Here is a 16962-nt window from a genome sequence, read left to right as displayed (position 1 = left end):
GGATGTGGAGGCTATGGAGAGGGTTCAGAAGAAGTTCACTAGGATGCTGCCTTTAAGGAGAGTTTGGACAAACTAGGGTTGTTTTCACTGGAGCAGCAGAGGATGAGGGGAGACCTGATAGAAGTTTATGAAATTCTGAGAGGCATAGGTGGAGTAGACAGCTGGTATTTTTTCCCAGGGTCGATATGTCTAATACTAGAAGGCATGTATTTTAAGGTGAGAGGAGATAAGTTCAAAGGAGATGTGTGGGGCAAGTTTTTACACAGAGTGGTAGGTGCCTGGAGTGTATTGCATGGCAGACACAGATACAATAGAGTTGTTTAAGAGGATCTTGGATAGGCAAGTGAATATGCAGATAATGGAGGGACTATGTTCAGATTAGGTGTCATTAGCTTAATTAGTTTGGCACAACACTGTAGGCCACTATGTCTGTGCTGACCATGATACCAATTTAAACTAATCCCATCTGCCTGTACATGGTCTGTATCCCTCCATTCCTTGCCTGTTCATGTGCCTGTCTAATTGCCTCTTAAAAGTTGCTTTCATATCACTTCCACCATTTCCCTTGACTGTGAGTTCATTCACCCACCACCCTCTGTGTGGGGGAAAAAAACTTGCTAGATTTAAACTTTTCTCCTCTCACCTTAAAGCTTTGCCCTCCAGTATTTGACATCTCCACCCTGGGGGAAAAAGACTCTGTCTACCTTATCTATGCCTCTCATAATTTTATGAACTTCCATCAGCCTCTGATACTCATGGAGACTTGTCAGATTGGATTCAAAATTTGTTTGATCATAGAAGATGGAGGCTGGTGGTGGAGCTGTGATATTCTAATTCGAGATCTGTGACCAGTGGTGTTCCACAGTGATCAGTGCTGGGACCTTTGTTGTGTGTGATATGTATAAATGACTTGGATAAAAATGTAGCTAGGTTGATAACTAAGTTTGCAGATTACAGAAAAATTAGCAGAGTTGTAGATAATGAGGAAGATTGTCAAAAGATTCAGAAGGACAGAGATCAGCTGAAAACGTAGACAGAATAGGCAGAGTGAGTTTAATCTTGTCAAGTGTGAAGTGCACTTCACATGGTCAAATATAAAGGAAAGTATACAGTAAATAGCAGGATGCTTAGAAGCACTGATGCACAGAGGGATATTTGGGTGCAGTTCCATAGCTTCCTGAAAGTGGCAACACAAGTAGAAAAGAGTGGTAAAGAGTAGTGTGGAGGCTCCAATGCATAGGATTGAAAGAGGCTGCAGAGGGTTGTAGACTCAGCCAGCTCCATGGGCACAAGCATCCCCACCATCGAGGACATCTTCAAGAAGCGGTGCCTCAAGAAGGTGGCATCCATTATTAGGGACCCTCACCATCTGGGACGTGTGCTCTTCTCATTACTGCCATCGGGAAGGAGGTACAGGAGCCTGAAGACCCACACTCAACGATTTGGGAGCAGTGTCTTCCCCCTGCCATTAGATTTCTGAACGGTCCATGAACACTACCTCATTGTTCCTTTTATTTGCACAACTTATTTATTTTGTAACTTATAGTTTTTATGTCTTTCACTGTACTGCTGCCTCAAAACAACAAACTTCCCGTCATATAAGACGGTGATAATAAATCTGATTCTGAAAGTGTATGGCATGCTTGCCTTCATTCAAGGTGCTGTGTATGAAAGTCGGGAATTAATCCTAATTTCGTTGCTAACAAAGATTATTAAATTTAAATCAAAGTGAGGTATTTTACTGATGTCCTTCCAACCTCACCAATTTCCCAATACTGTGTACAACCAATCCACTCTACTTGAATGCAGATTGATGGGAAGTTATTTTGGTAATATTGCAAGGCTGCATTTTAAAAATCTATGAGGGTGATTCTTTGTTCTGCTCCCTTACAAATCAGCAACATTTTGCTTTTCAGGCACTTAATTCTTGATTCAATTCTTTGAGTCTTTTTTTCTTTTTCTCTTCTTTCAATGCAATTCAATACATTGAAAGACACTGTTAAACTCGTTAGTTACAGTTTGAAAGTGTTGTTTGAATAAAAACTGCAAAACACTTTGATTTATGGTGTGCTCTTTGCTCTTCTGACAACTTTGCTGGAAGCTAATCAAGGTACAGTGTTTCTATCTCCAATTACTATAAAACTTAACACATGATTTTGAGTTATTTCAGGAGGTGCCATAGAGCCTAGCTATATATCAGTGTCAAAATTTACTTTTACAGTAAGCATCATTCTATAACAGATTATAGAAGTTTTCATAGTCTAACCATCTTCCATTAACCACATAAACTGCTATATTTTTGATCAAGGTGTCAAAGACATACCTCTGCACACTCATGGATAAAATTACAGGAAGTTGCTTTATTTTTACCAGAATATTCAATTATAAAAGAAGAAAAATCAGTTGAAAATAAAAAAAATCTTAATTTTGAAAGAAGGAAGACCAATTTAGAATATCCCTAGTGTTGGGGAATCAAGACTTAGAGGGGAAAGATTTAACAGAACCTTGAGGGGCAACTTTTTTTATACAGAGGATGGTCCGTGCATGGAACGAGCTGCCAGAGGAAGTGGTTGAGGCAGGTACAATAACAACATTTAAAAGACAGTTGGACAGGTACATGGATCAGAAATGTTTATAGGGATGTGGGCCAAACACAAACAAATGGGACAAGCTTGAATGGGCATTTTGGTCGGCATTGACTAATAGGGCCAAAGGGCCTGTTTCCATGCTGTATAACTAGGAAATGGCTAATACTCTGGCTAATGTGAACCTTGCTAACTAAGTAGTATCTTCATTATTACTATGTCCGTATAGTATCTGCCTCTATACATTTTAGTGATGTAACTTATTTCACATTGAATGAGAGCACTCTCCTGGATTAGTGAAATGATCTTCTGATAAAGTTAATTCTACTTTTGTAAAATAATGTCCATATATTAATTGGAGTGGAAACTTGTTCATTTGAAATATGATTTCAATGATTTTGTTGTATTGAAACTGAACTTAAGAATGCTATAATGTTAATTTAAGTTTGTATTTAAGGCTTCACAGAGTAGGCCATTCTATTGGAAGTGCAGATTTTTAGCAAGTACGATGGAGCTTCATCAGATTCAAAATGTGTTCCTGTTAACAGAGGAGAATTGTAACAACAAGGATCTGCTATAACAACTACAATCACGTTGCTCATGTTCTCCTCATGAAAATGTTGCTGCCAATATTTGATAGAATTTTTAGACGTTATTTATAGAAAGAGATAAATTTTTTGCCTGGCCAGAAGCGGTGAAACATTTGTTCAAACTGTCTGTAAACTAAACCATCATATTCTGCTCCTTATGTAGCAAAGTCCACGAACCACAGACCCGGCGAGTCTTCCATCTCCACTGCCTCATCTGTTAGCAGTGCTGGAAGTGGCTACAATGTAGATAGTGAAGGCAGCACGACAGGAGGGGAGTGCAACCTGTTCACTGACACTCAAATGTAAGTTTATTTAAAACTCGATACATTTTGTTAAGAATGAATTTTACTCTTCTGAAAATCAAAAAAACTGCAGATGGTGAAAACCTAAAATAAAATCAGAAAATGCTGAAAATCTGCAGGTCAGGTAGCATCTGTGGGAGGACAAGCTGTTAACGTTTCAGGTCTAAGGCCTTGGGGCCTTTTTCCCAATTCTGATGAAGGGTCTCAGACCTAAAATGTTACCTGTTTCTCTCTCCACAGATGCTACCTGACCTGCTGAGTGTTTCTAGCATTTTCTGTTTTTATTTCCACTCTTTTGTACTGGCTTGTTCAGTTTTCTAATGAGTTAATCAGTAACTTGATTTTAAAAAAAAGACAGTGGCCAGCTGAAATCTTAAAATACAGTGACATGATCATCAGACTCTTCCCAGACAAATATACTTAAAATAATTGTTTGCTTAGCAGATTGTCTCAAATGTCAATGGAAAAATAGTCTGGAAGAGAAGTATAAATCCAGTGATTGTGAAATATCAATCTTCCTCTGCATCAGTATATTGTTAAAAGTTCACATTATCCAAGATGAATTTTGTCATGCAATTCTGTTACACTTGAGATGTCATCCTCTACAAATTATACTTTTCAAAAGTATCAAGAAATGTGTATCAGCTCACACTTATCCAGATTAAATTCCATCTACCATTCCTCTGCCCACTTTACCAACCTATCAATATTATCCTGTAGCCTACGACTATCCTCCTCACTATCAACAACTCAAGCAATTTTTTTTCATGTCATCTGCAAACCTACTAATCATACCTCCTACATTCATATCCAAATCATTAATGTATATAACAATTACCAAAGGTCACAGCATCAAACCCTGTGGTACACCACTGGTCATAATAGAACCATAGAACAATACAGCACAATACAGACCCTTCGGCCCACCATGTTGCGCCGACCTTCAAACCACTCCTAAGACTATCTAATCCCTTCCTCCCACATATCACTCTATCTTAAATTCCTCCATATGCTTATCTAACAATCTCTTGAACTTGACCAACATATCAACCTCAACCACCACCCCAGGCAGTGCATTCCATGCACCAACCACTCTCTGGGTGAAAAACATCCCTCTGACGTCTTCCTTGAACTTCCCACCCATTACCTTAAAGCCGTGCCCTCTTGTATTGAGCATTGGTGCCCTGGGAAAGAGGCGCTGGCTGTCCACTCTATCTATTCCTCTTAAAATCTTATATACCTCTATCACGTCTCCCCTCATCCTCCTTCTCTCCAATGAGTAAAGCCCTAGCTCCTTTAGTCTCTCCTCATAATCCATACTCTCTAATCCAGGCAGCATCCTGGTAAATCTCCTCTGCACCCTTTCCAATGCCTCCACATCCTTCCTATAATGAGGTGATCAGAACTGGACACAGTACTCCAAGTGTGGTCTAACCAGAATTTTGTAAAACTTCATCATTACTTCGAGGCTCTTAAACTTGATCCCATGATTTATGAAAGCTAACATCCCATAAGATTTCTTAACTACCCTATCCACCTGTGTGGCAACTTTCAATCGTCTGTGGATATGAACCCCAAGATCCCTCTGCTCCTCTACACTGCCCAGAATCCTGCCATTTACCTTGTATTCCGCCTTGGAGTTTGTCCTTCCAAAGTGTACCACCTCACACTTCTCCGGATTGAACTCCATCTGCCACTTGTCAGCCTAGCTCTGCATCCTATCAATATCCCTCTGTAAACTTCGACAGCCCTCCACACTAGATCCCTCGGTCTCTGACCTTCTGAAGAAGACTACCATGCGGAACCTTGTCAAACGCCTTACTAAAATCCATGTAGACCACATCAACTGCACTACCCTCATCAATCTTCCTGGTCACCTCCTCAAAGAACCCTGGCTGGCTCGCCAAAATTTTCAAATTCGGTCGGAGAGAAGACTCAAAAGACCACTGTTCTCGTTCAATCTCTTTATTACTTGATCTGAGGAGAGGGCACCAAGCCAGGCACCTACGTCCCAGACCGGGTGGTCTCTGAGATACATTGATCTACATACATTCTTATACTTTTTCAGAGGTGCAAACAATTACCATACAAGGAATGATCATGCATTAGTTAGGCAGCATGGCACTTGTTTTCTACATTGTGATTGGTTACAGACCAAGGAATTTACTTAAAAAAGTTACTAAAGCTACTGAAGTTATAGTTCCTTAATCTTTTCAGACCATCTTGTTCCACTGGTTATCTTTGTATACATGGTGGGCTCAGGGTCAGTTTAGTGGAGCAAGAGTCAATTGTGCAGACTTGCTGAGACAGGAACTGATTGTACTGGTATTATCATACCTCAAGGCTGAAGAAAACTAGCTGAAGCAAGCAAAATCTCTGAAGCAAGGCAATGCAAAGCACAGCTATTTCAAGCAGTCTATTACAGCCATAGTGATGTACCCTTTAATTCACGTCTCAGGGCTTACATTCTTCTATGCTCCTAACCTTTCCTTATACCTTATACACATTCTCATTTCAGGCTTGAGAGGCAAGATCATCACTTCATGAAGCCATGCTGGCTGTCCCTAATCAGTCCATGATTCTCTAAATGCTCATAGATCCTATCTCTTAGAATCTTTTCGAACAGCTTAGCCACCACAGACATAAGACTCGCTGGTCTGTAGTTCCCTGGACTATCCCTACTACCTTTTTTGAATAAGGGGACAACATTCGCCACCCTCCAATCCTCCGGTACCATCTCCGTGGCAAACGAGGACTCAAAGATCCTAACCAACGGTTCATCAGTCTCCTCCCTCGCCTCACGAAGCAGCCTGGAGGATATTCCGTCAGGCCCTAGGGACTTATCTGTTTAGGGTAAGAATATATTTTGCCAGGTGGAGGAGAGTGTTAGTAAAAGGGAGCTGGTTGGATCTATGTCTAGAAAGAAATGGAGAGCCTGAAGGCCTTCCTGATGGGGAATGGAGGTGCATAGTGACTGGACGCCCATGGGGAAGGTAAGGCTGTGGGGGCCAGGGTTTTGGAAGTTGATGTATTGGTAGAGAGCATTTAAGGTGCCCTGGATGTAGGTGGGAAGGGACTGGATGGGGGTGGGTGGGGAGGGTGGGGGGTGGATTAGGGGTGGCAAGTTAGAGTCAAGGTACGAAAAGATAAGTTCAGTGGGGCAAGAACAGGCAGAAGCAATGGGCCTACCAGGGCAGACCTATTTGTGGATCTTGGGGAGGAAACAGAAGCAGGCAGTAGGGGGCTGGGGTGCGATCCATTTGGAGGCTGTGGAGGGGAGACCTCCTCAAGTGATGAGATCTATGATGGTATGGAATACAGTGGCCTAGTATTCATGGTGGGATCATGGCTCAAGGTATGAGGAGGTGTGCAAGAGCTGCCATCTAGCCTGCCAGTAACACCACCCTTGTCTGCGGCTGCTACATCCCACTTCCCAGTCTCTGTTGGTATCTCCACCCCTCCCTCCAACCCCCAAACCTGGCTACATCCACCCATAACACATAGCAGAATTAGGCCAGTTGGCCCATCGAGTCTGCTCCGCCATTCGATCATGGATGATTCATTATTCCCTTTTGACCCCATTCTCCTGCCTTCTCCCCGTAACATTTGACACTCTCACTGATCAAGAAGCTGTCAACCTCCACTTTAAATACACCCAATGACTTGGCCTCCACATCCATCCGTGGCCATGAATTAATCCCATCAACCCCTCCCCACCTGAATTCACCTGTCACTTGCTAGCTCCTCCTCACCCCTCCTTCTTCCCCCTCAGATCCCTTTTAATTCTTTCCCTTCTCTCTAGACCTGTGCCCTCTAGTTTCTGATTCCCTTTCCCTGGGAAAAAAACCTGTGTGCATTTACCCTGTCTATGGCCCTTGTGATTGTATACACCTCTATGACGTCACCCCTCAATCAACAACACTTCAAGGAATAAAGTCCTAGCCTGCCCAAACTCTCCCTATAATTTAGACCCTCAAGTCCTGGCAACATTCTCATAAATCTTTGCACTCTATTCAGCTTAATGACGTCTTTCCTATATATTGTCTACATGGACATTAGCAAGGCCTTTGACCACCTGGTAGGCTGGTCTAGAAGATTATATGACATAGGATCCAAGGTGAGCTAGTCAATTGGATACAAAATTGACTTGGTGATAGGAGTCAGAGGGCAGTAGTGGAGGCTTGTTTTTTTTCAGATTGGACGCCTGTGACCACAGGGGGTTGTGGATATGTGGAACAAACTACCAGTGGAAGTGGTAGAGGCAGGTACAGTTACAACATTTAAAAGACATCTAGACAGGTACACGAATAGGATAGGTTTGGAGGGATATGGACCAAATGCAGGCAAATGGGACCAGCTCAAGTTTGCAATGTGGTCAGCGTGCAAGAGTTGGGTCGAAGGGCCTGTTTCCATACTGTATGACTCTATTCTAGTGAGTGTAGAAGTATGGGGATAGGACAGATGAATGCATGGCTAGACAGTTGGTACAGTGGGGAGGGCTTTAGATTCTTGGACCATTGGAATTGCTTCCCCAGCAAGTGGGACTTGTATAAGAAGGACAGGTTGCACTTCGACATGGTAGTGTAGTGGTGAGCATCATCACAAGATCACAAGACAGAAGAGCAGAAGTAGGACATTCGGCCCATCGAGTCTGGTCCATGAGCTAAACTAAAACTATTCCTATCTAGCCCCAATTTCCGGCCTCATCCCCACATCCCTTGATACCTTGACTAATTAGATACCTATTAATCTCCTCCTTAAATGCCCCCAATGATTGGGCCTCCACACAACTGTACATGACAAAGAATTATATAATTTCACTACCCTTTGGCTAAAGAAATTTCTCCTCATTTCTGTTTTAAACCGGTACCCCCTAATTCTAAGATTGTGCCCTCTAGTCCTGGACTCACCCACCAAGGGAAACAGCTTAACCACATCTACTCTGCCCAGTCCTTTCAACATTCTAAATGTCTCTGAGGTCCCCTCTCATTCTTCTGTACTGCAATGAGTACAGTCCAAGAGCCGACAAACACTCATCATAAGTAAGCTCTTTCATTCCGGGAACCATCCTCGTAAATCTCTTCTGAACCCTCTGCAACGTCAGTACATCCTTCCTAAGATGCAGGGCCCAAAACTGCACACAGTATTCCAAGTGAAGCCTCACCAGTCCTCCATAGAGCCTCATCAACACTTCCCTACTTTTATACACTATACCTCTCAAAATGAATGCCAACATAGCATTCGCTTTCTTTACCGCCGATCCGACCTTGTGGTTAACCTTTAGGGTATCCTGCACGAGTACCCCCAAGTCCTGTACTTTGAATTTTCTCCCCTTCTAGATAATAATCTGCCCGTTTATTTCTTTTTTCAAAGTGTATAATGGCACATTTCTCAACATTGAATCTCATCTGCCATTTCTTTGCCCATTCTCCTAAACGATCCAAGTTCCTCTGCAACCTTCCTGTTTCTTCAATACTCCCTACTCCTCTACCTATCTTGGTGTCGTCTGCAAACTTAGCCACAAATCCATTTACTCCATCATCCAAATCATTAATGTACAAAATAAAAAGAATCGGCCCCAACACCGACCCCTGCGGAACACCACTAGTAACCGGCAACCAACTAGAACAGGATCCCTTTATTCTCACCCTTTGCTTTCTGCCTACCAGCCAATGCTCCACCCATTCTAATATCCTACCTGTAATTCCATGAGCTCTCATTAATCAGCCTCTTGTGCAGCACCTTGTTGAAGGCCTTTTGAAAGTCTAAATACACAACATCCACAGCCTCTCCCTTATCCACCCTACCTGAGATTTCCTCAGAAAACTCCAATAGGTTGGTCAAGCAGGATCTTCCCTTCACAAAACCCTGCTGGCTTGGACCTATCTTGCCTTGCACCTCTAGGTATTCCATAAAATCATCCTTGAGGATCAATTCCAATAACTTTCCCACCACCGATGTCAGACTAATAGGTCTGTAATTTCCTTTATGCTGCCTCCCACCTTTCTTATACAGCGGAACTACATTTGCGACCCTCCAGTCCTCCGGAACCATGCCGGAGTCTATAGATTCCTGGAAAATTATCACCAATGCCTCCGCAATCTCTAAAGCCGTCTCCTTCAGAACCCAGGGGTGCATCTCATCTGGTCCAGGAGACTTATCAGTCTTTAGTCCATTTAGCTTCCCTTCTCTCCAGTAATCTTGATCAAACTCAGTCCTATCCCTCGAGAGCCCTGACTATCAGGTATATTGCTGATGTCCTCCACAGTGAAGACCAATGCAAAATACTCATTTAGTTCCGATGCCATCGCTCTGTTATCCATTATAATCTCTCCCGCACCGTTTTCAATTGGTCCTATATCAACCTGTCTCTCTTTTACTCTTCATATATTTAAAAAAAACTCTTAGTATCTTTTTGAATGTTATCTGCCAACTTCCTTTCGTAATTCATCTTTTCTTTCCTAATGACCTTCTTAGTTTCTTTCTGTAAGTTTTTAAAAGTTTCCCAGTCTTCTGTTTTCCCACTAATTTTTGCTTCCTTGTATGGTCTCCCTTTTGCTTTTATGTTAGCCTTCACCTCCCTCGTTATCTACATTTGTGCCATTTTTCCGTTTGTAATCTTTTTTCTTGGAATATATCTATCCTGCATTTTCCATATTTCTTATAGAAATTCCATCCATTTCTGCTCTGCCGTTCCTCCAACTAGCTTACTTTTCCAATCAATTTGGGCCAGTTCCTCTCTTATGCCACCGTAATTTCCTTTGGTCCACTGAAATATTGACACATCTGATATCAGCTTCTCCTTTTCAAATTTGAAACTGAACTCAACCGTATTGTGATTGCTAGTTCCTAATGGTTCCTTTACCTTTAGTTCCCTAACCACCTCGGGTTCGTTACACAGCACCCAATCCAAACAGCCGATCCCCTGGTGGGCTCATCAACAAGTTGCACCAAAAAGCCATCCCATAGACACTCCAAAAACTCACTCCCCTGAGATCCACTGCTTTCCTGGCTTTCCCAATCTACCTTCATGGTAAGATCCCCCATAATTATCTTGACGTTGTCTCTCTGACACGCTTTTTCTATTTGTAGCTGTAACTTATAGTCCACATTCCGGCTGCTGTTAGGGGGCCTGTATATAACTGCTATTATTGTCCTTTTACCTTTGCCATTTCTTAGCTCCACCCATAAGGATTCCACTTCTTCTGACCCTATGTCCCTTCTCTCTATTGATTTTATATCATTACTAACCATCAGGGCCACACCACCCCCTCTGCCTACCCACCTATCTTTCCTATACACTATGTACCCCTGGACATTCAGTTCCCAATCACATCTGCCATTAAGCCACAATGTCATATTTTTTAATCTGTAGCCGTGCCACTAGGTCATCCACTTTGTTTCTAATGCTACGTGCATTTAAATATAGCACATTGAGACCAGTATCTGCTGTCGATTTCGCTCTATTGTTCAGCAAATTATCCTGTCTTTTCACCTGCCTGTCCTTCTTACCATCTTCACTGCACACTGTCTTGGACTTGTTCCTATATACCTCTTCCTCTGTCCTAACATCCTGGTTTCCTTCCCCCTGCCAAATTTGTTTAAACCCTCCCCAACAGCTATATTAAACATTCCCGCCAGGATATTGGATCCCTTGGAGTTCAGGTGTAACCCATCCTTTATGAATAGGTCATACCTCTCCCAAAAAAAGGTCCCAATGATCCAAGAATTTGAAGCCCTGCCCCCTGCACCAGTTACTCAGCCACGCATTCATCTGCCTGATCTTGCTATTCTTACCTTCATTAGCACGTGGCAAAGGTAGAAATCCTGAGATTACTACCCTGGAGGTCCTGCTTCTCAACCTTCCTCCTAGCTCCTTGTAATCTTCCTTCAGGGCCTCCTCTCTCTTTCTATTTTACTATTCTCTTTTACTGTGTCATTGGTACCTACATGTACCAAGACTTCTGGCTGATCGCCCTCTCCCCTAGAATATTCTGGACCCAGTCCGAGACATCCCGTACCCTGGCACCAGGGAGGCAACGCACCATCCGGGTATTGTTGTCGGGTTCGCAGAATCTCTTATTTGTTCCCCTCACTATAGAATCCCCGATAACCACTGTATTTTTCGTTGCCCACTGGACCACGGCACCAGGCACGGTGCCAAAGTCCCGTTTGTCATGGTCTTCCTCTGTCGGATCATCCTCTCCAACAGAATCTAAAATGAGATACCGATTTTTGAGGGGGACTGCCACAGAGGTACTCTCTACAAATTCTTTATAGCTTCTGTCTGTCTCCTCACTCTCACTAATCAGCCGAAGGTCATCGAGCTGCAGCTCCAGGTCTCTAACGTGATCTCTGAGGCACCGTATCTCAATGCACTTTGCACAGATGTAGTCCTCGGGGAGGCTGGTAGTCTCCCAGGGTCCCCACATCTGGCACTCCAAATGCATACTGCTATGGCACTGTCTAATGTCACTAAAATAAATAAACTAGTAAATTACCCCCGCTCTATAAATCTCGCCTCTTACCCGTTCTCGCCAAAGCCCAATCACTCTGCTCCCTCTCACTCTGCTGCCCGCTGCAAACGCTGCCCACTGGATATGGCAGTCTTCTTTTTAAACCTCTCGCGTGCTACCCGCTTACGTCACGTGCCTGCGCACTCGAGCCCCACTGATTCTGATTAGAGAAAGAGTAAAAAAAACACTGAGCTGCTCCGAAGTCCGACATTCGCCGAAATGATCCTATTACTGTGGCAGCGACCCAGGTTCAATTCCTGCTGCCGTCTGTAAGGAGTTTGTACATTCTTCATGTCTGCGTGGATTTCCTCCAGGTGCTCCGGTTTCCTCCCATGTTCCAAAGACGTACAGGTTAGGAGCTGTGGGCACGCTATGTTGGCACCAGAAGAGTGGCGACACTTGTGGGCTGCCCCCAGCACATTGTCAGTAATGCAAAAAGATGCACTTCACTGTGTGTTTCGATGTACATTTGACTAATAAATATCTTATATACTAATATTGAGTCTGGATGTGCCATACAGAAGATGAGGTGCTATCTGTCTGTGGCCTCCTGCTCTGTTAAACAATGGTCAATGTAAGTGCGAGGAACAGCTCTTCCCACGGGGCACATTGCAGCCTTCTATACTCGATAGAGTTCTGCATCTTCAAGTAACCTGCTTTCTCTGTCCATATCAGAACTGGCCATTTCTGCTAGAAGTTGTCTTTCTGTGATATTGGCTCAGTTTATCTCTCTCCATTGGCACACCTGACTTGCTGGATATGTCCTGCAGTCCTGCATTTCAGAGACACAAAAGACTGCAGATGCTGAAATCTGGAGCAAAAGATAATCTTCTGGAAGAACTCAATGGTCAAGCAGCATCTGTGGAGGCAAAATGATATTTGATGTTTTGGGTTGATGTTCCTTTGCTTGAATTCACATGTGTGCGTGTGGGTTTGCATGTGTATGTGTGCGCGTGTGTGTGCATGTCTGTGTGTGTGTGTGTGTATGCGTGTGTGTGTGTCCATATGAGGGGAGGTAAGGCACTGAAATTCTAAAATATATTATAATTAAGGAAGAAGTATTATGTATTAGCAGGCTTGAAGGTGGGTAAATCCCTAGGGCCTGATGAGCTGTATGAGATGAGGCTACTGCTACTGCAGGAGGAAAGGAAGGAGATTTTTAAATCTTTGCTGTCCACAGGTGGGGTCCAGATGACTGGAGGCCAGCAAATGTGGTTCCCTTATTCAAGAAGGGCAGCAGAGATAAGCCAGGTAATTACAAGAGTCTATTGTCAGTGGTAGGGAAATATTGGAAAGATTTATGAGAACTGGATCAATCTCCACTTGGAAAGGCAGGAATTGATCAAAGATAGTAAGAAGGTTTTATGAATGGGAGATCCTGTCTGACCAATTTGATTGAATTTTTTGAAGAGGTAATAAAAGGTATTGATGAGGGCAGTGCAGTTGATGTAGTCTACAGGGACTTCAGTAAGACCTTTGACAAGGTCCCACTTGGGAGACCGGTCCGAAAGGTTAGAGCCCCATGGAACCTGGGGCAATTTGGCAAATTTGACCTAAAGTTGGTAATAGGTGGTAGAAAGTGCTGGTGGAGGGTTTTTGTGATTGTAAATCTGTGACAAGAGGGATCAGTGCTGGGACCCACAGTGTTTGTTGTATACATTAACAATTTGGATACAAATATAGGAGGAATGGTTAATAAGTTTTCAGATGGCATGAAAATCAGTAGTGTTATAAATAGTGAGAAAGAGATGCATAGAACATACAGTAGAACAGTACAGCCAATCTAGAGTAAAAAAGCAACAAAAAAACTATCAAACATTGTCAATGTATGCCGAGCAACTTAAGATTTATAAAGTGTTAACTGATGGACTTGTTGGGCAGTATGGACTCATTGGAACCGAATGGCCTGTATCCATGCTGTATTGCTCTATGACTCTTATGATGCAATCTATATGCTTTCAGGGGCATGTAAGATCCAGTCACCCAGCAGCTATTTGATTCCATAACCCTTTCCACATATCGCAGTAAAACTTATATAATGTTGGTGCCAGCCAGATGCATGAATTCAGTGACCCAAAGTGTGAATATTTAGTCATTTATCTTGGTTATTGATGTAATAAATAAAATAATCTTCATATATTCTGACCCCAACTTTAGTCTCACCATGCTCTACTTGTAACTTGATAAATTGCAACTGTTTGTCCTTGTTTTCACCAGGGGTAAAATGAGCCAGGACTCTGAGATCATTCTGAAAGAGGAAAAGCACAAAGCATCTGACCAGTTCCAGCAGCAGGGCCTTGGCCCAGCAGAAACCAATGGTAAGATGCCAGTCCAATACATGGATGTTGGGCATTCTTCAAAACTTCTTATGCAAAGAAATTAAGAGAGTATTTAAGTGTGTATTTTCAAAATATATCTGATCAACAGAAACATTTTCATGTGATTCCAACCAATTACAGTTGAATTCAATATCAAGGGATAATGATGGGTAACGTAGGTAAGGTTAACAATATTTGACTGCAATTTCCATTGGGATCCTTTCTTGGGTGATTGGCAGAATTTGTGGTTAACCGATATAAACAATGATATAAATAGCATTTCTTCAAATTTCTTTAATATTTGACAACAACCTATTCTTTAGGGTGGTAACATGTGAAGTGAGGACAAAATGACCTGGCCAGAGTGTTGTCCCGATTTTAAGTTCCCACTCCTGTCTGCTGCAAAGTAACACAGTGCCACAGATTAATTCTGTTAAAACACGTTTATTAGCAGTGTATTGCGGGAGAATTCTCCTCAAACTCTCATGTAGAGTCTTTATCGGAGGTTTCCGCAGTCCAACGGAGCAGACAGTAATTTATACAGATATTGTCACACACACTTAATGAATTCAGCTCAGGCCTCAGAGATCCAAAGACAGACATCGCACCCATTGTCCAATATAATTGATTTACAATCAAGAGATTCAAAGACAGATATCACCCTCATTGTTTAGGACAAGCTTCCCACTCGTTGTTTATTGCACCCAGCACCCTTATTGTGTAGCATAACTGGTCTGCAACCAAGGTTTCGGATACGGTAATTCACACCCATCCATTGAGTCAGCAGCTTGCGTGCTCTTGCTTGCGAGGTATTTTTCCATCAGCTATATGCATGGCTACAGTTAGTCACAGTTTTTAACCCTTTACTTCCTCATTCCCTCCTATTATCATTACATGATAATCTAGAGGGACACCAAGAACAGGAGCGAGAGTTTACTAATAAGGACCTTGCAACAGGTATTTAAGCAGGTCAGCACCACACAGCATGCTATAATAATAACGATTAACCCCACTGCTCCATGCAGCAGGTATGATGCCCACGATCCTCCTCGTAGTCACCCCAACCAACCCACCCCTCCTGTAAGTCCCTTCCTAAAACTATCTACTTGCTTCTGAATGTCCTGAATGACATGGGAAATGTTGTAGGACTCATCTCTCACATTGGTGACACATTTGTCCCCTACTATGGCACATACTCCTCCTTGCCGAGCCAACTGGTAGTCCACAGCATACCGGCTCTGCTGGGCATAAAGTCGAAGCTCTGCCAGTCCCTGGTTCACTGCCTCCAGGCCCTTTATGGTACTATTTCCCAGCACGGCCAGTCCACAAATAAGGTAGTTCCGGTTTTTTGCAGCTATAGTTCCTGCCGAAACCCCCCAGAGAGAGACTACTCAGAAACCCATAGCCTAACAATGATAAGGGAGATCCCAACGTAATAGGATCCCTCCAGTCCTCACAGAACTCCTCGCTAACTGACCACACCACATGTCTTCGTCGGACATGAGCCTTCTGGGGACAGGGGACCGTGACCGGCCCGATCGTTCCCATTGCAAACCAGGCTGGCAGAGTGGGGGTGGCGGTAGTGTAAGTACCATTAAAGAGGAACACTACCCCTCCTTAGCCCACTGACAGGTTACATGACCCGATTGCTGTGGACTAGGCATCTGAGAATACCAAGAGATTCCAACAACATTTCTCCCATGCTCTCTCAGGTAATTCTCCCTGGTTAGCCATTCTAAAGAGACATTGGACAATTTCACATGGGTCCCGTTCCTTTCCCCACAAACCCATCGCTCCCCCCCAAGTAACTTAACACACCTAGTGGCAGCGCACTCACACCTAAACCATTCCCCCCAAATCCACATTTTCTCTCTGTACAAGAGGTGGTGGCACGTGATATCGTGTGCTGAACGATCGCTACCCCACAACCCCATCCTTTACCAGTGAAGCAGCGAGAGAAGGACAGGTGGTTATTTGTGCTACTTGGACCTGTTACTGTTCTTTGCAAGCATTTACCCAGCAGCACCCTCCCGTAAGTTCCCGTCTGCCCAGTACACTTTGTTTTTGAGTGTTCATACTTTAAGGGAGCCCTGGGGTTTACAAAAAGACCTTCCACTGATTCTGCCAAGGGGTAGAAAATGGTGCGATTCCCATGTAGCTGCATATGTACTTTGTAAAACAAATTACCTCTAACGCCCACGCAAGGGTACCGGTAATGGTAAGGAGTCCGAATCTAAGAAATACCATCTTTCTTCCGGCGGCCATTGTTTACAGTCACTCAGATGAATCCAGTGTTCCTGGCCCTGTACTTTCATGGCTGTAGGAGTTTGTAGTAGTATCTGGAAGGGGACCTTCCACCGAGGTCCCAGTTTAGGGTGCTCCCAATCTCGTATCGGTACCAAATCTCCGATTTCCAGGTCAGGAAGTTCCGCATTCTGTCCTTCCAGTGGTTTAAAGGCACTCTCCACCTGTGCATGAAGAAACTTTAAAGAGGACGTAAGTTGTCTGAAATACTTTTGTAGTTCATCCCCCATGATATTAAAGTCAACCTGGGTGGGGGCTGGGTGTCAGCATCCCATGGGGTTATTCCCGGACATCCATAGACAATTTCGGCAGCTGACACCCCGGTGGCCGGGTGGGGTGGGGGGGTA

General features: G+C 43.4%; 1 protein-coding gene across 6 annotated transcripts in view; it reads left to right on the top strand.

The window, feature by feature from the left end:
- The window catches only part of pcloa (piccolo presynaptic cytomatrix protein a), a 528901-nt gene that overhangs the window by 436165 nt on the left and 75774 nt on the right, over positions 1–16962 (top strand). For all 6 annotated transcript variants that reach the window (XM_052034279.1, XM_052034276.1, XM_052034278.1 and 3 more), the window contains 2 exons: positions 3339–3477; positions 14211–14311. In XM_052034279.1, coding sequence (XP_051890239.1) covers positions 3339–3477; positions 14211–14311 — 240 coding nt within the window. The remainder of the gene's footprint in view (positions 1–3338; positions 3478–14210; positions 14312–16962) is intronic.

This window comes from Pristis pectinata, chromosome 19 (genome assembly GCF_009764475.1).
Source record: "Pristis pectinata isolate sPriPec2 chromosome 19, sPriPec2.1.pri, whole genome shotgun sequence".
Classification (NCBI taxonomy): Eukaryota; Metazoa; Chordata; class Chondrichthyes; order Rhinopristiformes; family Pristidae; genus Pristis; species Pristis pectinata.
The sequence above is the reverse complement of the archived record's forward strand: the minus strand, read 5'-3'. Positions and strand labels throughout refer to the sequence as shown.